The 23,440-nt window shown below is 36.6% G+C and overlaps 1 protein-coding gene and 1 long non-coding RNA gene across 14 annotated transcripts in view; both read left to right on the top strand.

The window, feature by feature from the left end:
- Nucleotides 1-11: 11 nt before the first annotated feature.
- Nucleotides 12-8,385, top strand: LOC136255242 (zinc finger protein 271-like). The gene is made up of 2 exons (XM_066047972.1): nucleotides 12-114; nucleotides 6,110-8,385. The coding sequence occupies exons 1-2, from the start codon at nucleotides 63-65 to the stop codon at nucleotides 8,260-8,262; spliced, it is 2,205 nt and encodes a 734-aa protein (XP_065904044.1). The 5' UTR covers nucleotides 12-62; the 3' UTR covers nucleotides 8,263-8,385.
- A 12,852-nt stretch (nucleotides 8,386-21,237) lies between these two features.
- Nucleotides 21,238-23,440, top strand: part of LOC136255818 (uncharacterized) — a 9,965-nt gene continuing 7,762 nt past the window's right edge. For 11 of the 13 annotated variants that reach the window (XR_010701128.1, XR_010701136.1, XR_010701118.1 and 8 more), the window contains exons 1-3: nucleotides 21,238-21,471; nucleotides 21,692-21,779; nucleotides 23,238-23,313. This is a non-coding gene — a long non-coding RNA (uncharacterized lncRNA). The remainder of the gene's footprint in view (nucleotides 21,472-21,691; nucleotides 21,780-23,237; nucleotides 23,314-23,440) is intronic. The other 2 variants (XR_010701144.1, XR_010701148.1) reach the window with 1 other exon arrangement.

The following is a 23,440-nucleotide window of genomic DNA, read 5'->3' as shown; positions in this document are numbered from 1 at the left end:
TTTTCGCCACGCGTAAAACTGATCCTAGTTGAAAAACTCGAGGAAAAACTGAAATCACTCAAATGGACTGTAGTACGTCAGAGCAGTGCAATTGGGGACAGCAGGATCACGAAGGTATGTTGTCACTTGTGTATAAATCAGCGGAAGGATTGTGTATGGTTTAATATTAAGGCCATCCCAAGTGGTATATTCCTGTTTCTGGTCCAGGCTAAGTGCAGGAGGGTTTGGCCATACAAGCTATAAACATGGAAGACACCGTATTTAGCACTCATTGCCACTCAAAATCTATTCAAACCACATAGCCTCTGAGATTCTATACAATTATATTCATACGTGTAGGTATCGCCACATTGGCATAGTTTTACTAATTTAACAAAACATTAAACAAACCTGCACAGCTTCTAACAGCAACTTCCTGCTATATATGTATATATATTTTTTAATCTGCTTTACCAGTTAGGCACTGGATGGCGAACACTGGAGGTGAGGCCTGTACGAGGTATTTATCGTGAGCCAGGGAACCTAAGCGAAAATTGTTGACTAAAGTGAAACGGGACAAATACCTAGAAGGGGTTTGAAAAAATCCATCCCTAGCCTGACTTTGATCCACAGGCCACCCGGATACTGGCCAAGCGCCACACTCATTGGTCAAACCAGGGAGGCCAGCTAAATGTGATTTGCATTAAATAGAATCAGACATGTAATGGCCTGTCCAATAACTGATGTGGGCAGGGACACCAGAAACAGGGAATGGCCTAAACTCTGGTGAGTGTACTTGGATTAGCCACTTATTGATTAATAGCATTGGTACCTGCCCTACGTACAGGACCATGAGTCTAACTATCTCCATTCTGTTGTGAACAGTGTTGGGGCAATTACTTTTTAAAAGTAACTAGTTACATATTACTTGCAACTGAACTACGGTACTGCCCAAGCTCAACGTCGCTCGCACACTCAACTTTGCTCAAGATTTTAAAAATCGCTAATTAAGGGCGTGGCAACTGTTTCTCGTGAACAAAACAGCTGCTACCTTGTCTCGTGAGCGAAACAGTTGCCACACCCCTTAATTAACGACATTTTTATCTCAAGCAAAGTTGCAAGTGCGACGCTGTGCTTGGGCAGTACTGTATTTAGTTACAGTTACATATTACCCATAAAATAAAGTAACTATAATAATATATTACTTTGTGTCCGCACCACCTTAAACTGTTACGTGTGAAACTGCCACCTTGTCATGTGACTTGATTGCATTGTTGGACAATGTGCAAATCTTGGCTATAAGGAAGAAGCTGGTGAATAGGCTTCATTCAGTAGGCTTCGTTACTTTGTTGTGGCTAGGTGTTACTCAGTGGATCACTAACGAGATTAGTAACTTTGTTACTTGTAGTAATAATATTACGTAATATTAGATTCGTTGCGGTAACTATATTACTTAGGTAACACCTACATTTGTAAGTAAAGTAACTTGAGTTATATTACCTGTTTTTATAGCGTATTTTGTTATATTACTTTATTACCACAAAAATAATATTTATTACATAACGCGGTACCCCCAACACTGATTGTGAAGTCATCTTCCTTGAAGATATATACTGATGATGTTACTTTGTATGCTGAGGTGTCCTCCTATGAAGATTGTGTTAACTTGCAGAATGATTTGGCTCGTGTTTATGCCTGATCTCTCTTGTTGCAATTGACCCTCAGTCCAAGCAAATGTGAAGCCCTAAATATCACTAGCAAATGCTCTCCTGTTTCATTTATTCACACTATTGGATCTGTTCTGGTTGTCTAGAGAAGTAGTGAAATATCTTGGTGTGATCATTATTTCAAATTTGAAATGGAAAATGATCACTGTCAGCGTACTGTCCACAAGGCAACTAAACCTCTGAACCGATTGCAATGGACTATGTATGGATGTACTGACAGAGCTAAAGCAGCAGCTTATTTAACACTTGTGAGACAGGCTACCATATCCATTGAGTCCAAATAAAGACCTTTGTGTGTTTAACATGCTTGCTTGTTTGACTCTTGTTTCTTTACCTTTTTCAGTGACCTCTATTCCTATGTTCTAATTTTTAAAATCAAGACACATTACCCAGTGCGCCACACCGTGAATATATTGACAGGAAGAAAGAAAACAACTTTTTCACACTTGCATAGCTCCATGGCCCCTTCTCCAAAGCACACCATTATTGCATTATAGCTCATAGACGTAGCAAGCACCTCGCGGTTGGAGGAGGGGGGGCAGTGCTAGGGGGTTATCCCTCCTCCCCCAAGAATATTTTTGAAAAACTAAACGTTCTGAGATTTAATTTTGGAATAATTTTAGTAGTAAAGCATTCTTGAACCATTCCAGGAGTGTGTTTTTACTTGTGTAATATATACTTTTATGTCAGTTGCAAACAACATTATTGCTTATGCAAACATTAAGATCTGAAGTGTTGCTGAGGAGTCACCACTGTGCAAGGTGATAGTTTCATAAATTCTTTATGCATTGCTGATTGAATAGAAAGGTGAATTATAGAGTAATCCGAAACTGTGGTGGTAAGTAGACAGTTGAGTACTTAAGAGATGCCTTGAAATAGCTAGCCAAAGGGACACCCTCCCCTGCTTCCCACGCCTATGTAGCTATCCGCCAGGTAGGGTAGGCCACACAGTAAATTTGATTAAATTTGCGACAGCAATTTGCAAGATATGGGTGTTCAAAGTTTCATTTTAATTTCTTCGTTTTTTTCTTCTTATGTCATACAGGGGCTATGGGGGCTTCAATTTATTTTCACACACTTTGCAAAAATTTCAATAAAACGCAAACATGTAACTCGATTGCCTCAATCTTTGGCACAAATGAAGAGCACATAAAGCTGGATTTATGTACCAAATTTACTGTAAATCTGATGAATATCCAAGGAGTTATTAGCATTTATTCATGTAAACAAAGATCAAACTTCTGTCATGGCTACAGGTTAAACCGAGTATACGAATAACTTGATAATTGGTGTGTACATAGGCTGATCATCATAGCAGTGCCTGTTGATAGTTTGAAAAACAATGGAGTTACAGCTACAAAGTTATAAAGAAAAAACCAAACAAGTGTAAAATCATGGGATCGAGATACTCTATTAGAGCAGTCACCGCAGATTTATAAAGATGCACAAAAAAGGTTGAGAAAAATTTACCAGAGTTTAAACCAGGGACCTCCATACCTAACATCCGTACCTGTAACCCCTGAACCACTGCTATCTTGACTGATCACCTCACTTAATTTCTGCTTTATAAATGAAAATTGTAGTTTAAATCAGCTTATAAGTAAACATTTCTAATTTCATAGATCTACAGAATAGAAGTACTAGATTGTTCTAGAACATTCTATGTATATTCTATTAGAAGTCCTCAAAAAAATGTACACTCTATTAGAGCATTACAATAATATGATCAAATATTCAAGTAAATCAAGCAATGAAATACATTTATAAGTGTGTCTCAATAATCATCATTGTGTCTGCATAGAAAAGAAGAAATGTGAGTAAAAACAAGCCTCAAAGTCAGCCATAGGCTGGTTTTGGGGCCTTATAAAGTACAAAAAGAAGTGAAATCCACACAAAAACAGCCAAGCTGTGAAAAAATGGTGCAGCCTTAAAAAGCCTGGGTGAACAAGTTGATGTTATGCTACTTCTAAAAACCAGGTACCCATGCAATTAATATATCCCATTCTAACTAATAGGAAATGTATATAAGTAAGTAATATTTAGACTTCAGACCACTAAGTAATTAAGAAACCCTGAAGCCCTGTGTTGCTACTACAGGCCCTGAGGGTTACTAAATTACTTAGACCCCTGTGGTCTGGACCCTGTATGTAATTGTTGTACCTAATGACAGCTGCTTGTATCAGAGGAATGCAGCGTTAATTTGTAGAAACAATCCATCACTCCACTCGTAACAACAGTTACTTATTTTCAGGTGGTGATGTGTTTCTAGTGTTACCTGTGCAGATGCGCATAATAAACATGAAAAGGGTCTAATTTAGTACTATTGTTATGTAAATACTCTAACAGAGCAGTCAAATGTATATGGTATACCAACAAAGCTGGCACTGAATATGGCAGCTATTCAAAGGAATTAGTCTAAATGCGAATTTTATAAGCTGATATTTGTATTCATATTGCGATTTGATCGGTTTAACGCAAATTTTATATGCTGATATTATGAAACTCCATATATGGCAATATTTGTTAGGTACTGTATAGGGGGAAAGTTTCGCTGTGCAAAACGTAAAACTTTCATAGTTGAGGGTATTCACCATAAAGCGAAGTATGATGGCTCCTACTAAAGGCACTTAGCCGTTTAAACAAGCAAGGCACATTTTCAATAAGTGGACGTGGCTCACAAAAGGCTCTGGACTGCTGCAAAGCATTAACTCTATATAATCCATGTGCAAGGGTAGATTGTGTGGACTTTACAGTTGATTAGTCAGTGGGTGTACCATGGTTGCACATAATCCTGATAAATGGGCGTGGCTCACAAAAAGAGCTGGGCTAGGGTATGACACACGCATGAACATTCACACGTAAACCAATTCAGGTCAGAGACAAAAAGAAGAGTGAAACAATTGATTTCTACAGTACCTATGTGCAGAAAATAAATTACAGTCAGGATTGCAACAAGCTACGGAGTTAGGACTTATATGAACTGAGGCTTTCATCAAGGTATAGGCTTGGGCCTATATTCACCTATGCTTTTATGCAACAATGCTGTTCAAGCTTAGAAAGGCAACAATGAAGTTATGTTTTACAGCAACGTAAATAAAACGCACATAACTTACAATTGCTTTGTGGTACAGAATAGTGCTGTGCACCTCCTACCAATAATTGGCAATAACTGGTTAATTGGTTTGTTTGTAGATTGGCAGACATAATATGCACTCAACAAGCTTGCTGGAAGGTTTAGGGTGGTACCAAAGTGACCATCAACATCCTGTCTTGCAATAACAGTTATTACAATCACATATTTACACATGCTTTGAGGTTGTTATGATGTTAACACTTGTAATTTATGGTTTACCAAGTGGGTGGGCAAAACCAGTTTAAAGGTTTCTTCACTGGTTATTGGCTGACCTAGACAACACCAGGGTAAATAACTGGTTAATTGCACACTGGTGTACAGCACTAGTACTGAAACAGTACAAAACTTTCCATGAAGAGGTGAATCTAGTCGTATATTAGATAAGTTTTTTTTTTCGCTGTTTATTGAAATGTGTGCTTAAAATTACTTTTGTAAAATGTATTTCAATGGAATTTTTCAAAAAACAGAATTATGTAAATTATAGTTGGGTTTTCACTCAGTGGGTCATAAATACTAGTTAGTGGATATTTAATTAATCCCTAATTGATTCGTGCGGGGTACAGACTGAAGTAGAGATAAAATGTCCAATAATATAATAACAGGTGTAGGCGACCTTCTGTGTTTTCCTTTTTTTTCCCTTTGATTCCTAATGAGCTTAAAATTTCTTACCAAGTTGTAAATAGTGTACTAAACTGTCCGGCATCATTGTAGTTAAGCAAATTCTTGGTTAGATTTTCAGATGATCCTTTAACCTTGCTGCATTGCTGAGTGCACCTCTCGTCATACTCACATACAACAAATACTGTAGTAGAAAACTGTGCAAACTGTCCATCACCATAGCTACAGCCATTTTCTTTCTGTTCCAACTAATGATAGACTTCAGAGTATGTGATAACATGCCATTGGTTGCCACAACAATTTTTCTGCTACTCAGAAGAAGTTATACTGTCACTGCAGTGTTCCAGGCATGTCGTGATTAACTGTTCGATTTGCTAACTCTCTTCTTGATTGTATCATTGGATTTACATATTCATTAACCTGTAAAAGTGCAATGTATGCTATGGACTAGTTCTAGCATCCGAAAATACATGTATCACTCAACTTTGCTACATGCTTTGTTATGTACTGTATTTGTCTCTGACCACACCCTTGTGCTATATTTTCTCTATTACACTAGGTAGCTGCAGTGTTTTAACTTCTATGTTGTTGCATATGTACAGTATGTATGGGATATAGTGAACATTATTGTATTACCACTTTCTTATTGCAGATTGCAACTACTCTTGTGCTAACTGCCAAGCACAATTTGTGGAGAAAAATGATTTTGATATTCACTTGAAGTACAGTCAAGCTTGTCGTGATGCTAATCCACAAGTGTTTAAGTGTGGAAAATGTGGAGAAGTGTTTACTACACTGATCAACCTTCAACAACATATCAGGAGACATGAACAAAATAACCATCCCACATCCACATACTCAAGATCTCAAGAAGTTTCCAATTCTTCAACATCACAGACACCAATACCAGCTGGTGATAGTGAACACTTCCGATGTGAATTCTGTGCTGAATGCTTTTCACAAAATGAAGATCTACGAAGCCATTTAGAAATTCACTATGTGGACAATACTAATGATAGTCAATATAGCAGTGAGAAAACTGTGGAACAAAATAGTCTACAGTCAAACACAGATGCTCCTACTGAAGAAAGATACATAGATGCTACTAGCGAAGAAAGAAGCATAGAAGCTCCCACTGAGGAAACAAACACAGAAGCTCCTACTGAAGAAAAACCCAACCACTGTCAGTATTGTAGTAAATCATTTAAGACTAAAGGTAGCCTGAAATGTCACTTGATAGTTCACACAGGAAAGAAACCCTACAAATGTCAGTATTGTAGTAGATCATTTGCAGATTCAAGTTATCTACCCCGTCATTATTTAAGAGCCCATACAAGTGATAGGCCATATCATTGTCAGCATTGCAGTTCCTCATTTAAGGAGGAAGGTAGGCTAAAGCTTCATTTGCTAACTCACACTGAAGAAAAGCCATATCACTGTCAACATTGTAGCAAATCGTTTGCTCAATCACGCTATTTACGTCGTCATTTGAGAAGGACCCATACAACTACACTGACTAACCTTCAACAACACAACAAGAAACATAAACAAAGTACCCATCCCACATCCTCAACGTCTCGTGAAGTTATTTATTCTTCAACATCACAGACACCAATACCAACTGGTGATAGTGAACACTTCCAATGTGAATTCTGTGACAAATCTTTTACACAAAATGAACATCTACAAAGCCATTTAGAAATTCACAATGGGGACAATACTAATGATAGTCAATATAGCAGTGAGAAAATTGTGGAGCAAAGTAATGTGGAGTCAAACACAGAAGCTCCTACTGAAGAAAAGCCCAACCAGTGTCATTATTGTAGTAAATTGTTTAAGACCACAACTACCCTGAAACGTCACTTACTAATTCATACAGGAAAGAAAGCTTACAAATGTCAGTATTGTAGTAAATCGTTTGCAGATTCAAGTTACCTACCCCTTCATTATTTAAGAGCCCATACAAGTGATAGGCCATACCAGTGTCAGCATTGCAGTTCCTCATTTAAGGAGAAAGATAGGCTAAAGCTTCATTTGATAATTCACACTGGGGAAAAGCCATATCACTGCCAATATTGCAGTAAATCATTTGCTCAACCACGCTATTTACGTCGCCATTTGCCAATTCATACAGGAAAGAAATCCTGCAAATGTCAGTATTGCAGTAAATCATTTGCAGATTCAAGGTCTGTACGCCGTCATCAATTAAAAGCACATACAATGGAGAAGCTGTACCAATGTCAGTATTGCAGTTGCTCATTTAAGGAAAAATGTAAGCTAAATCATCATTTGCTAAGTCACACTGGAGGAAAACTATATCACTGCCAACATTGCACTGAGTCGTTCACACAGTCATGTCATTTACAACGTCATTTAAGAAGAACCCATACAGCTAAACTGAGCAAACTTCAACAGCAACATAAACAAGATAACCACCCCACATCCCCACACTCAAGATATCATGAAGTTACCTATTCTTTAAAATCACAGATACAATTGTCAGCTGGTGATAGTGAACACTTCCAATGTGGATTCTGTGGTGAATGTTTTTCACAAAATGAAGATCTACAAAACCATGTAGAAATTCACTATGGGGACAATACTTATGATAGTCAGTATTACAGTGGGAAAGTTGCGGACCAAGAGTCAAACACAGAAACTCCTACCAAAGAAACAAACACGGATCTAGAAGCTTCTACTGAAGAAATCAACACAGAAACTCCTACCAAAGAAACAAACACGGATCTAGAAGCTTCTACTGAAGAAATCAACACAGAAACTACCACAGATATACAGTCTTACTAGCTTGCATACATGATCAAAATTTGCTCCATGAAAACAGATGTCATTATGTTAACACTGATAACTGAACCTAAACCACTGCATACACCTGTGTATAAATTAAGTTAACTGTAATGGTTTCTGTGACATGTACATATGTAGCTACATACAGTAATGATGATCTTACTAGTTACTGAGAATTTACTTATTTTAAACCTTCCTATTAAACAAGACCTTGTATATCTTTGTTGTGAAATACTTTGCTTATATATCTGGTAGGAGATATATACTCTATAATAGGTAATTTAACAGACTAAAATGTAAATATTGTGGAGCTAAAATGCTTGCAAATATAAAATATTCTCTAATAGAATGGTCACTTTGTCATGAAATACTCTAATAGAGCATTTACTGACTAAGATGTACCAAGATTATTGTAAGAATTTTTGTTAACTGATAGGAGCGTAATACAAACATCATGGAAGCACTGAAAAGCATAGTAGTGGTGATCATTAAAGTAGCTAAGAATGCATCAAATATGCCAGCGTAATGAAAAGCAGGGGTGGATCCAGGATTTTGTAATGGTCCTAATTTTGGCTGAACTTAAATTGAAAATTTTACCAAGCTACAAAACAGAATAGCATAAAGTCCCCTACACGTGATAATCCTGGAATGTGGTGTGCAGCTGGTAGGCACTAGCTGTAGGGTGTGGATATAACTCAATTTAGAACAGGCGTTTTAGTTGTTTAGAATGACCAACAATGTTTTATAATTATTTCTTAATTGTTTTATTAGAGTAAATGACTGTTCTATTAGAGTTTTCAATTTCTAAATTTAGAGGATGCTATAACCCACCTAGTTATCCTTGTGCTATGCCTATATGGGTAATAATTTGCTAGAGACAGAATTATATTATACACATATAGTCATAAACTGCATTTAAAATGTTTGAATTGTGCTTAGCTATGTTCAATGAGCAACACTATAAAAATCCTGAAGGGGCGGCACTGGCCCCATTGCCCCTCTGGATCTGCCCCCTGAAAAGCATAATAGGCTGGAGTGTTATGCCAGCATAATGCTGGCATATTAGGTGGATATTTCAAACTACGGAGCTTAATTCCATGAAAATAGATTGATACTCCCTAATAGAGCAGTCAGATCAATATTCTCTAATAGAAGAGTCACTTTATAGTGAAATGCTCTAATAGAGCATTCACAATTTAAAATGTTCCAATAAATGTTGCTAACTTAAGAGCATAATGCAAGCATAATAGAAATACTGAAAAAGCATAAGGGTGAAAATTTTGGGAAATTCCTGAAAGCATTTTAGGCAAAATTTTGAGCATATTTGACTCAGGCCTATTTGAAAGCATTTAATATTATTTAGGAAAAATTTTGAGCATAATTATATTAATTTGCTGAGGCATAAATGTAAACCCTACACATGTGTAGGATATTTCATGAAAAGTATAATACACATTGATATAATTCTTACGTTGTCTATTCTGTAGGTTGATTGTTGTTATTACTATCAGGGCATTATTAGAGCACTCTCAAGTATCTCTTCTAATGTAAATCTGTGAGGTGTGCTTACTTTTAAAGCTTTACAACTGCTACAAAATGCCAGAATAATCCGCGATTTGCATATTGATCTTGCACAGCAAAAAAAAAAGAATTTTCCTTTTATGTGCTACCCTATCAAAGGTGAAACACATTATAGTCATCTTTTTTGATATGCATTTGTGCACTGTTCACATATGTAGTGAAGTTGCAAATATGTATGTGCTACTGAAGGAAATGTGTTGAAATACTATTTCCATCATATGTGGTCATGATTTGCATAGTCACAAATTTGACCTATTCTACACATTTCCGCAAACACATACATTGCAAATTTGACCTATTTTACACATGTGTTCAATATGCCATGGGGTGTGTAAATCAAAGTTTTTTTGCATTGATATTATTCCCAAAATTATGCTGGCATAAATAATCATTAAAAGTTGTCACATGGCAAAAATGGCTTAAAAATCCACTGACATTGGATGAATTCATGTATAAGCCTTATCCAAAATTACATCATAAATAAAAATGGCATCGTAAAGGTGTGTGTGTGTGTGGGGGGGGGACACACGTGCACCGACTCCCCATGGAGAAATTGTGTATTCTACTGCATACAGCACAAGTTGTAGGATTACAGTAATCAACTGATTGGATAGTGACATATATATACAATCACTACAAAAAGTATTATAAATACTTATTTTTTACTTTGCTACTTTGTAAGCACCTTTTATAATGAGAACATTTATGGTACATAGGTCACTGTGTGGCACTATTATACTTCAGCAAACCAATGACTATATATAAAACTTACAAAAGTAGAGTGAGGAATGAAGACGGCATTACTAATAGCTACGTATGTTTAATTTGATACTATTTGCTTTGTGTGCTGAAGTATTTTAATTTGTACTCTATCTATGTTCAATGCAATTATAACTATGAGTAGATCCTTGTGTTACAGAGCAGGCAGGCTAGAAGGAATTCCAACCAAACACTGCAAACACACTTAACATTTTCCAGCTAGGAGATCTGGGAGATGCATGCTTTCTCAGGAAATTTTGAATAATAGCTACAGTTGAATTTGCAAACAATTTTCAGCCAAATACTGAACTGAATAATTATTTATTAATCACCCTTTCACCCAAGACCATGCAGCAAGAAACTCAATTCTGTGAAGCAGGGAGTCAGAAACATAACACTGATTGGGAGCTGAAAGTAATTTTAAAACAGTGAACTGAAAGGAGGAAATTGGAAGAATAAACTTGTGACATAATTATGTAGTAACCACAAGGTTGGGTTTGGAAGTGATTTTTTAAATTTTTTGAATTTTAGGGAGTGTTATTGGATCAATTGGTATCTAACACAATTAAGATTGAGTTTCAATCAAATACATAAATTATAGATTGTAAATAAATGCAGTAATACACGCACGTACATAACTTCATCACTGTTCATGGTGTAGGTTGCTATTTCAGTCTAACTATTTCAGCTACAGGCAGTAGTGACATCACAACTACTCTTTTGGCAACCATTAGTAGCAGGTCTGCCTGCTGCTCTAATTATCTTTCATATTGCCAAGGCATGTAATATTGTGCACTTTATACAGTCTTATACATATAATGATAATGATATAATGCAGTTATATTAACAGTTTCCATTGTACTTACAGCTACTGTAGGCAGTATACATAACAATGAACATTAATTTTTATCACTCAGTATCGTTAATGAAAGTGCTCTAAAAATGTTAGTACCAAGTTGTATTAGTTGGTCACTGCAACAAGAGGCTCTTGAAATTCTCTGCAATTGAATGTCACATCTGGGATATTACTGGTTGTGTTCTGCATACTCAGCTCAACTGGTTTTCTTTTGTTTTTCTGTTTTGCAAGTAAGTGCACAGTGATGAAGCCTTTCAATTGTTCCATTTTACTCCCACACATCATAGTTACACAGGTGTACACTATGAAGAGTATGAAATACAAGAGTACCACTAAGATGAGGTACTGCGCTACTGCAGTGCTTGTGTTGTTGTAATGATCATGTAATGCAAATAAATACAGTAACTGAAGATTTAGTAGAATAATTGACTCCTGTACGTTCTTGAATATACTCTTAAAAGGTCGTATAACTCCTTGACAGCAGAGCAAGATTCCTACTGTAATCACTCCACTAATAAGGTTGTATTCTATTTTTAATGCAGAGAAACTAAAAAACACAGTCCTAATAAGGAGTTGTAACCCAGTCCAGTAGTAGTACTTGTCCTTGTATGGACCAAGATACGGATCGAGTAGTGGCTTAAAGCCATTTACAAATTTAAATCTTGACAATGGCCTTGTGAAAAGAAGAAGCATATTAAATAACATCAATGTTATAAAGATGATTAAACAGGTTACAAACAGTATTGTGAATTTGATTCCAAACAACTGAACACTTGTATCTGTTGACCAGAATAGCTGTGTGTGTCTACTAGGAAGGTAAATAGTATCAGAATAAAAGAACAAGACATGACATACTGTTGATAATATTTTAGTATAACTCAACAAAAAGAGTGTGGCAAGCACATGTAAACTTCTTCGTGCTGTAAGTCTTTGTACTTTACTAGAGTAACGACTACCAATAATTAGGGCTGATGCTATTGCTATGAGGTAAGATGGAAATGTTAACTGTAAACATATTTTAGCATAACCACTCATGTTATTGTAGAAACAAGTCTCGATTCCTAAATCCAAATTGAAAATGAAAAGCAATATGCAAACTGGTGAATAACAGTTGGGTAGTAATGTTGAATAATTTGTATTGATGATGTTGACATAGAAGATGACAGTTAGTATAGTTTCATTCATAACAGTCAGTTTCAATGCAAACAATAATATCACCAACACAATACCTGCTAGAGCTATAGGTATTATGATAAGCAAATAGATGTTGGAGCACTTTTTACACCAGGATGAACCAAACACGGCACTGAGTCCTTCTTGACAATGTCCACACAACACACCAGACCTGTTAAACTGACACTGCATGTCAGGAGAGGACAGGTTGAGGTGTGATGAGTAGGGTAAACAGTAGTCAAATGGACATTGAGAGGAGACATGGTACCTGTGTTGTGAGCCATTGGCAGCATCAACTGATATCCAACTGTTAGCAGGACGTAATATAGTCCCATCAGCTAAGTTACATGTGGTGACAGAAATAGCGTCACAATCCAACATCGAATCACAGTAACATCCTTGAACTTGTAATGAAATCCAACTGGACAAGGTAGTAGTTTAACATAGAATATTTCTGGTATTCCTTCAGCACTCAAGTGTAGTTCACATTCAGTTTTATCAGACCACACAGTGTAGTTATATTGGTTACAACCAGTGTTTGCATGCATCTGTAACATCTCAGTTGCTTTGCCAATTCTGCAACCATTAGATGGTGAATGTGTAGTGTCATAAAGTAATATTACTGAGTTTCTTGAAGACAATAGTCGTGGTACAATTAAGTTAATCACTAAAATTTGACCAGGAAACACTTGTCCTAACTCGTGTGAAGTACAATCATATTTCGACAAAGTCTCACACCTGCAAATACTTGAAGGAATTAATCCTATACCCTTTTTGTCAATTTTTTCATTTGTCATGTTCAAAACTGTAGCAAACACATCATCAGGGCTACTCTCTATCAAAGAACTACGTCCAAATGTAATCCATTCACAATTTCTAAAGTAATTCTCATGACGACTCAAAATATTGGGTGCAGTGTACATGTTACCTACAATGTCTATTATAGTTGAATTAATATTTTTAGTTTTCATTGATGCAAACTGAAAATAACACAGCGGCTTCACTTGTTTAGTGATAGTGATCATCTTTGTCAACACTAAGTAAACTACATTATTTGTCACTTTAAGTGTGCTCTTAGGATCCATTAAAATGTATGAAGTTTCTTTAATATTTAAAACATGTCTAGCAAAGTTATTTGAAATAACTACATAATTTTCAATTATCATGGAAGATTTATTAAGTCTCACAATGTTTTCGTAGTAGTTGTTATTTGTAATTTTAGTGTTGCTGAAGAACAAATCTCCATTGTTAGTTAATATCAAACTATTTCCATTACCATGTTTGTTATTGGTGATATTGGTATTGTATATTTCCATGTTTACCAACTTACCCCTCTCTTCAATCACCTTGTAGATAATTTTTATGATGTTCATGACTTGGTTGTGATTGAAACTGCAATTATTAATTTCTACTGAAAATGTATGGCTAGTGGTATGATCATTTGTAACAGCTATTATTGAACTCAAGTTAACATTTTTGTAAAATTTTGTGTTACTAATGTTAACAAAATCACTATTAGACCGTGTCAATGTTAGTAGGAAAAGTACAGATAGGTCTGGAGAGATATTTGCAGTATTGTTGTAAATGTAACAGTTTTTAAAATTAATCTCAATTGGTTCAGAATTAAGGACACTGTGATAACATAATATGCGTGCATTGCACAAACCTTTAAGCTTGGTGTTCATAATTGTGATAACAATTAAGAATCTTTTCTCAATGTGATTAAGCAACATAAGGAATACATTTTGTGTTTTGTGAAAACAAAATGTTTGTGTGAAAATGAAGTTCTTTATTATCAATTTGTAACTGCCTTGTTTCGTATAATTATAATAGTGCAATAACATGCCATTGGTGGTAGGATCAGAAATTTGTGAAGACACTACATTGACATGTACATCACTTAATTCAGATCCTATCACATTAACAGCAGCTAATCCATCAATACCCATATTAACAGTTATCGATATATTCTTAACAACTGCAGACTCGCAATAGTGTAGCTGGAGTGCAACATTATTCATATGAAGAGTTTGTGTAGGATACAGGTATAGAGGAAAAGCTAAATAATAACTGTAACTTTTGCCACAGTCTGTTATTTTCATGTTTTGGATGGCAATGTTTTTTACATCAATAATAACTATTCCAACTGATAAATTGGTACATCTTATTGTGGTATGGTTACCACTCATGAAAATGTTGTTTGATTTCTGTAAAATGAAGTCCCTTTTAAGAAGATAAGTTCCGGGAAGAAAGAGCAGATGGGTATTAGAGGTGAAGTATCTTTCTGCATTATTTACACAATGTGATAGAGAACAAGTGTTTTCAGAATTGGTGGAGTGGTGATCATCAGGTATGATGAAGATGGTTCGAGCCATTACTTGGAACACTAGTGTTGTTGTCACAAGTACATAGAAACTGTAGAATTAGACCATATTGTAATATTGTATTTTCTGTTGTAAACATAATAATTATCTATAGTCCAATGCAGTATTATTTTTAGTCACTACCAGAAGTTTATATTGTACAAAAAAGCTATAACATTATTAACATATATAATGCATGTCTGATAATACTGTATTTGTGTGCATACATGTACATGCTTAGAATCTCTTATACATGTATACAGCTTTTGTTGGTATGTGATTTATATACAGCATAGTATAGCATACATGATACCTCCTCATTGTGACCAGATCGAGGACCAGATGCATTCACCAAATACGGTATATAGCTGCTATGCCTCTGTCCACTATGCTTTCTGTAGTTATGAACTATTATATATAGTACATTCTTTCTGACCTTTTAATACAGTTCAATGACTGAAATTTTGTATTCTAAAGGTAGTGTTATGTTGTCTAGTGGCTACAGTTTCATTTTCATTTATAACATTTTCACACTGTCTAATTGCTATGTAACTACTGATACTGGACACTAGAAATGGACACATAAATACAGTAAGAATACAAAAATTATAGCCGATTATGTTGGCATAATTATGAGTGTGTAATAAGCACTTGAAAGGATTCAGCATAATGCTAGCATAATAGGCAAAATATTTGTGCACTGCTATAAATAAATGAAACTATATACATAAAATTCTACAATAGGTTTATTGCTCTGTAGAATTAATGCTGAATTGAACAGACTATATGGCAACAAGAATTATGCTAGATTATTCTTGATATTCAATTTGGCATTAATTTTACAGAGCAACTAAACCTATTGTAGAATCGTGTGTATTGTTCTACTGTAACTTTTCCTGAGGAGGATCTGGGGGCTTCAAAAAGGTTCCATGGAACCCTGCTTTTGAAAGAGCCTCTCTTACTCGAGATACTCTAATAGAGCAGTCACAGTATTCTTAAGAGGAACAGTGTAGCTATGAATGTAGTTATAAATAAGGCAAATATAGTTGGTGAGGGCATCTATGGGCAGCTATTGTCTGCAGGTGATGACCTTTTTTTTGGTCTTTGACTTACAGCTAGGCTGAAGTTGCAATTTTAGAGTGGAACTCCATTTTTAAAAAGTCTGGATCTGACCCTGAATATGTTACATGTCGCAGCAAAAAAAATAATATCCCCTAATAGAACAGTCAGTTTAATAGAACAATCAGGTATCTGACTGTTCTATTAGAGATGTCTACTTTTTCTGTGACATGCATTTTGAGAAACAAGGATTTATGGTTTGTGCTTCAGCCACTTCATAATATTTCCCTTAAAGTGCAAATTTATTAGCAAAACATGGCATAAATATTTAGCATTACAGACAAAATTTTTGAGCGGTACAGCATAACATAATAAGTAAAATAAAAAAGCACATAGGTGGGTTCCTAATTATATGTACACCCCCAGATACACAGCAATGCATTAAACAATAATAGTACCACCAGTACTTCTTCTAAAGTGTAGCACATTAAATGAGATCATGACAGTACCTAAGTGAGTTCAGTACTCTAACAGGTATTTGGACTGTGCTTCCTCAAATACAAGATGGTTATTGCATTGCTATTAAGTGTTGAGCAAAGCTGAACGCAGATATTCAGTTTCCCGGTTAGAGCAACTTACAGTTGTAACTTACATCAAGTATTTTAGATAACTCCTTCTAGGTAAACCTTTTATCTTATAACAGCTCAAATTATGGTAGCCTTCAGCAGATACAAGGAATAAAAGAGCCAGAGGTACAGGCCTAGGTTGCCAGATGGCTATCCTTTCCTCACTCCACAATAAATGAAGTTTCTGCTGGACACTTATGAGAAGTGAAGACAGAGGCAAAGATTTTATTGGCCTGGCTATATTGCAGATGTGTGTACTTGGTGCCAGACTTGTGCTGCAAGAAAATCTTCAGCTCCAAGAAATACGACTGCGCCAGTGAGCATTCACCCGTGTTACCTAGTAGCTATGGATCTGCTTGGCCCCTTATCAGAAAGTACTTGTAAGAGATCTTATGTTCATGTCTGACTACTTCACATGGTACACCGAATCATATGCTCTACCAAATCAAGAAGTTGAAACAGTAGCCAACAACTGCAACAAGTTGGTAAATAAATCTTCTTTTGCTTTTCACTGCCAGACCAGTTGTACTTGGCCCAGGGTCATCAGTTTATTAATAAATTTACAGTGCTAAAGAAGTGATAAACCTGCTACAGATTAAGAAAACAAGAACAACTCCCTACCACCCTCAATCACATGGCTTGGCTGAGCACTTTAATCACACTTTCTACTGCATTAGGCAAATACCCTTGGGAGTGGAAAGACCACATCTGTTAGTTGTGCTACATATGTGTATAACACTAATATTCACCCAGGGACTGGCTATTCCCATTCTTCTTGATGTTGGCATCCACACTGAGCTTCCAGTGAATTTGGTATTAATTTTAGTCTGCCGCCAAAAGTGGCCACTCTTCACAATAAGTATGCTCAAGCATTACAGCACACTGTACAGGACACATGCAGATATATATGTTTGTGAAGAATGCAAAGCCAAAAAGTTTCATAAGCCTCCATCGTCTGGACCACACAGTGGTCAAGCGAATGCGAATATCTGATGCCACTTACTACATACAGCTATAGTAAACAATCCCAGAAAGTGAGTAGTGGTATATACACTTTTGATCACCTGAAGCCATTTAGGGCAATATTTTATGAGGCAGATTTCTTACCAAGGCTCTCCATACTGAGCAATGATTCATCTCAATCAACATCAAATATAGGGGAAGCATTAGAACTGTATGAAGACTATGATGATGTTGATAGTATACCAAGATTTTCACCAGTACCATCTAGATGATATCGTGATCACGATCATTGACCCCCACATAAAGATTTTGTTCATTGTTGATCTTAGAGTGATCTCTTCAAGAGGGGGAGTAGTATATAACACTGTGCTGATAATACATAGGTATTGTATTCTAATACAGACAGAGACGTGACAGAAAAGCTTATTGTACAGAAACAAGAATTTAATAAGTTAACTCAACATGCCAATGATAGAGGCTAACTGGTTATATGTATTTCAACATTGTAGCTACAATCACATTAAAAGATATGTTCTCTTGTATCATCATGATTGTTTACAATTAAGATTCATGACATGTTTAACATTGCTCTCTACTATGTAGGAGTTAATAACACATACAAGAACTCTTGCTAATGCACTCTTACATCACTTAGATTCACACCGCTAGTAAGGAACAAATCAATGTAGCTGGGATCAAATCTCTATAATATTTTGATAATACTGTAGTGTGTTACATGGCATAGAGGCAACAAGTAATGAACAGCTATTCTGTGGTCCTACATGACCATAATGAAGTTCATAGGATAATTGGTGGTTAAAAATGAAACCTCTCAAAACAATACATGTAAATTATTACAGAATTTCAAAGAAGCAGACACAATGCTTGTGTGCTCTATTGATCATATACATGGTAGACATATTTGGGGATAATTATATCACATAGGTATGTCACTGATAAGTATTCTTATTGCGTACTGTAACAAGCTCTATAAATCTACGATACTTTAATGTCAAAATCACTTTAGTAGTCAATGTTGTAGTTATTGTTTACTGTTTATTACTGATGAAGTTTATTGCATCATAACAGTGATCTTCACTAAGGATCTAGTAATGGCTACTGATGATCAGTGTGAAGAGTATCATTTTCAGTCCCCCTTCTACCCTGGTGATTCCTGTCAGGAGATCTACAATATGAATCCTGATGGTCGCAACAGGTCAGGATATTATTGGATATTAGATGGTCCCAGGAAAGTCTTCTGTGGAATGAACTATACTGGATCATCTTGTGAGGACATCTACAACAATAATCCTGAAACTGGTGACAAGTCAGGTTACTATCGTATTAATAACAATCAATGGACACTTTGCAACATGACAGAAATTTCTGCTGGCTTTATCACAACTTGTGCTGGTGTGGGCGGAGGATGGACAAGAATTGTCAAACTTGATATCAGTGCAGGAGATGATTGCCCCAGTGGATGGCTTAAATACACTTACTCTGGTGTTAGCTTCTGTCGAGTGGTCAGCAGCAATGATCGTACTTGATCTTCTGCTTACTTCTCCACTAGTGGAAAAAGTTACCAGAGGGTGTGTGGCAGAGCAAGAGGATATCAAAAGGGAGAAACAAATAGCTTTTGGGCGTATCATAATGAAGGTCAAACAATTGATGGCTACTATGCTGATGGTTTATTAATAACTTACGGTAATCCTCGTCAACACATCTGGACATATGTCGCTGGATTATATGACAGCTGTGGCTGTGCAAATCAAGGCAATTGCCCATGTGCTGTTGGTAATGGACTGGCCCCTCCCTCCTTTGTGGGAACTAACTATTACTGTGAGTCAGGAAGTATCAACACTTATAATGCATCAGCCTATTACTTTAATGACCCATTGTGGGATGGATCTGATTGCTATACTAGTACTGACTGTTGTGCTAGCCCTACCTCACAATGGTTTTACCGACAGTTGAGTGGGAGCACTACTAGTGATATAGAAGCTAGAATATGTAGATGGTATTATTTTTTTAATGGATCTCCATTGATTGATCAACTGGAGCTCTACATTCAGTAAATTACTACATTTGTTAGTGTAATCAGTAACATGTTATTTCTGTACTTCACATGCATTTGTATGTTTTCTTACAATCACATAACTCTAGCTTGTAGTTGAAACCCTGTTTGTATGTATATACCATGTAGAATTGTATTGATGAATGTACACATGCTCAGAAACTAATAGAACATGGGCTAGTTGATCATGTGATCACTTCATTATATTATCTGAGTTTGACGCATACATACTACAAACGTTGTGTGCAACCAGCTATACACCACTTTGCAAAGGTGTTACTTGGGGTTTAACTTTACTGGGCAATATCATTGGAACTTTGTTCATGCATGGCCTTGATTCCTAACAAGCTCAAAAGTACAACATACTTTGGCTAGTTATATTGAGCAACCCAGAGCATTCAATTATGGGTTTTGGCCTTATGAGTTAGGCTAGGCTCAGTGTAGTTGCTACACTGTATGTTTCGACTAGTTGATAATTACTAAACTATAATTTTATTCCGAGAAGTGTGATCAGCAAAATAATCATTTTGGCAATGCATGAATGTGTATTCTACTTGGGCTGAAATGGATACACTTATCAATACTATCCATACTATCCAGATAATACTTTACTATCCAGATAGTAATTTGAAGCCAACTGGCCATGGATAGTGATATTCATTTATTTAATCAACAAAATCCTTATTGGAACAAAACATTCAAAGGCTCCATAACAGTGCGTACGATGCTACTCATAGTTCACATGGCAGGTATCATGAAGTATGAATACCACTATTTGGATATTAACCAGTTATTGCTCCTTACAAAAGCATTGACCTTATAAAGCCATCTACGTATGTGGGAAAGCTGCTGCATTTTGAAGTACTGACTTGCCATGATAAGATCTACAATTCTACATATTAATACAAAATTGTGTAATGAAACACATCTTGTGCTAAAATTGTACAGTTTCATCAATATTAATCAGTCACCCAAACAGTATAGTATTATTATAAGTATTTTGGCCGCTAACCCAGAACTAGCAAACCCTCTGTACTGTACCCCCAATATACCATTGATTGTAATTATTGTATACCTGACATACCTGTAGGCAGTACTGTGAAGTCATAATCAAATCAAATCAAAAAAAAAGGTAGTAATGAAATGAGTCTCCTGAGTTGCTTCACACTCTGAAAAAAGTCCAGCAAACAGTGGTACCTGACAGCTACCAAGGGCGGTCCCAGGAATTTTGGTGACTGAATTCCAAACTTTTACTATACACAATTTAGGGGGTATGCATATGGAAAAATCCCATACTGGGCATTTCCGTCATCTGTAACAACTCTAATAGAGTAGTCGTGCGTTCTATTAGAGTTAATAGAAACAAAGGATAAATGGCACGATACGAAGATCACATGGATCCAATATCAGTAATCAAAGCTTATTAATGTGAAATAGCTTAACTATATAGGTGGTATTTATGCGAAAATATTAGTACGCATGCGTAAAAATGCACGGCCTTCAAGTCTAGGTACTAAGCGCACAAAACTGAAGGCAAATAATAATTTACGGGTAAATCGGAGTGTCTATGTCCACCGGTATACCGGTTGTTCTGAGAGCCAACAAAGTTATATTACCACCGGTGCCTCATACCTCATAGGTTACTGGGCGTCCGTCTGCTTTCTGGTCACGTGATGTTACAATGTGCGATTTTGCCTGTGGTGAAAAGTTCTCAATAATTTAGCGGATATCGAGAAGATCAAGGATCAAGTGCAGGTATTATAGCGTCAGATGTATACACTTTTGATACTCCAGGCAATGTGGGAAAGGTGCTAGGTCACACGTATTTTTTTATGACAGGAAATAGTGCTACACGGGCACTTAGCAAGGGAATTGTAGGTTTATCTGCAAATTGAGGGTGTACCTACTGTACACTGCATGTTTAAATCACATTCTCATGTAACTTGGCCTTTTACCAAATAATACTTTTCTGTAGGTTTTGTATGTGTGATGATCTTTGCTTGTTACCTGATGAATAGAAGAAAAAAATGAGGAACAAGACAGAAATAGATTACACCTAAATGGTAAGGAATTCAGGGGCGGAGAAATGGGGGGGGGGGGGGGGGGGGGGGGGCAGAGGGGGCAACTGCCCCCTCACATTTTCCAATGCCCAGTTGCCAAAGTAAAGCAACTACTTTAGTCATTATGCATTAGCCAACTTACTTTGTCTTTATTTACTGGGATTTGTGCTAAAGGTTATGTAAGCATGGAACATTGCATGAATCAGTACTGGGAGTAAATCGAAGTGTCTATGTTCACCGGCATACTGGTTGTTCTGAGAGCCAACAAAGTTCTATTACCACTGCTATATGGTAGCCAGGTTGCTACCACTATAAAAGGTGAGAAATGGACCAAATTCGTTTACTATGCAAGCGTTGCGATTTTGCGCAATGCGCCAGTGTTTGCAGGCTTTAATTGCTGCAAACAGCGCTTGCATGGCTGCAAAACCACTACTGGTTACATTGGTGGCAGCAGCCTGGCTACCATAGCTCACTGGTGGCAATAGTCATTTGGTGGCTGTTGGTGCCACCTGCGTACCGGTGTACATAGAATTGGCCAATAATTTATATAGAGGGCGTTTCAACTGGAGACTGGGAGACACCAGGACCAACTCGAGGACCAGCTATTGCTATTAAATCTTGTAAGTTCATCATATGATTAGGCGCTAGTTTTCAGGCTGGTTTTAAAAGGGTAGTTTACCCTGGTTGTACGGTCTCGTGTGACCCGACCGCGATGTTTTTCTAGTGTCTGCTCTAGGCCAGTTTTTATAGGTCAGCTTAGGTTTACTGAGTATACATAAGGCACCCAATGACAAGAGAATGCGGTTCGGTCCCCAAGCCTATCATACCAGCAGGGCTGACTGCTCAGTAAATAATAATTAATAATAGCGTGGTGAGTCCATTTACTGTATTGGGATGGGGAGCACACAAACATCACACACAGAAGTACTGGTTGGAATCATAGCACAAAATCATGGCTGAAACAGTGTGTTTTAACAAATGTCAAAATAAGAATGTAAGGCCACTCCAATTGGTAATTATGTTTCTGGTCCTTTGAAAATCAGTTTTAGGTGCGGGCGGGCAGAATTCAGCAACAAAGCAACAAAGCAACAATGAAGTGACTGCTCAATTAGAGTATTTTTGTGATTTACTGACTGTATATCGATCCGTACCACTTTGCCAATTTCTTGTAGGTTTTCACTGATAAAACACAAATTATGGCATTTAGATAGTTAGATTTAGCATACTTGTTGCAGCCCAATATTTGTTTCTGAAATCCAGGTTTTTCAAAAAGCTGATGCGGGCTTTTTACCCATGTGTTTCTGAAATTTCACATTCTCCAGAAAAGGATGCGGGCAGTGGACCAGAAACATAATTACCAATTGGAGTGGCCTAAACTGAACACTACATATATGATATGTTTAATTTTTCTGTAGCAACTAGTCTGTAGCCCTGTTCTAATGCATTGGCATATACCTACAGGTATTTTCTGTAGTTGATACATGCTCCAAGCTGCTGGTCACTAGAAGTGATCATGTTGTGACTGACATGTCAATAGGTGAGTGTGTGACATGTAAGCATGGAAGTTTCACTGGGTGAAAATTTTGCTGTTAAAGCTCACCAAGACACCTTTGCGGTGTAACATAAATTGCAAATAACATGGAAATATAGCTGATAGCACCAAT

The sequence above is a fragment of the Dysidea avara genome, chromosome 1 (genome assembly GCF_963678975.1).
Source record: "Dysidea avara chromosome 1, odDysAvar1.4, whole genome shotgun sequence".
Classification (NCBI taxonomy): Eukaryota; Metazoa; Porifera; class Demospongiae; order Dictyoceratida; family Dysideidae; genus Dysidea; species Dysidea avara.
This window is presented reverse-complemented; position numbering and strand designations above follow the sequence as displayed.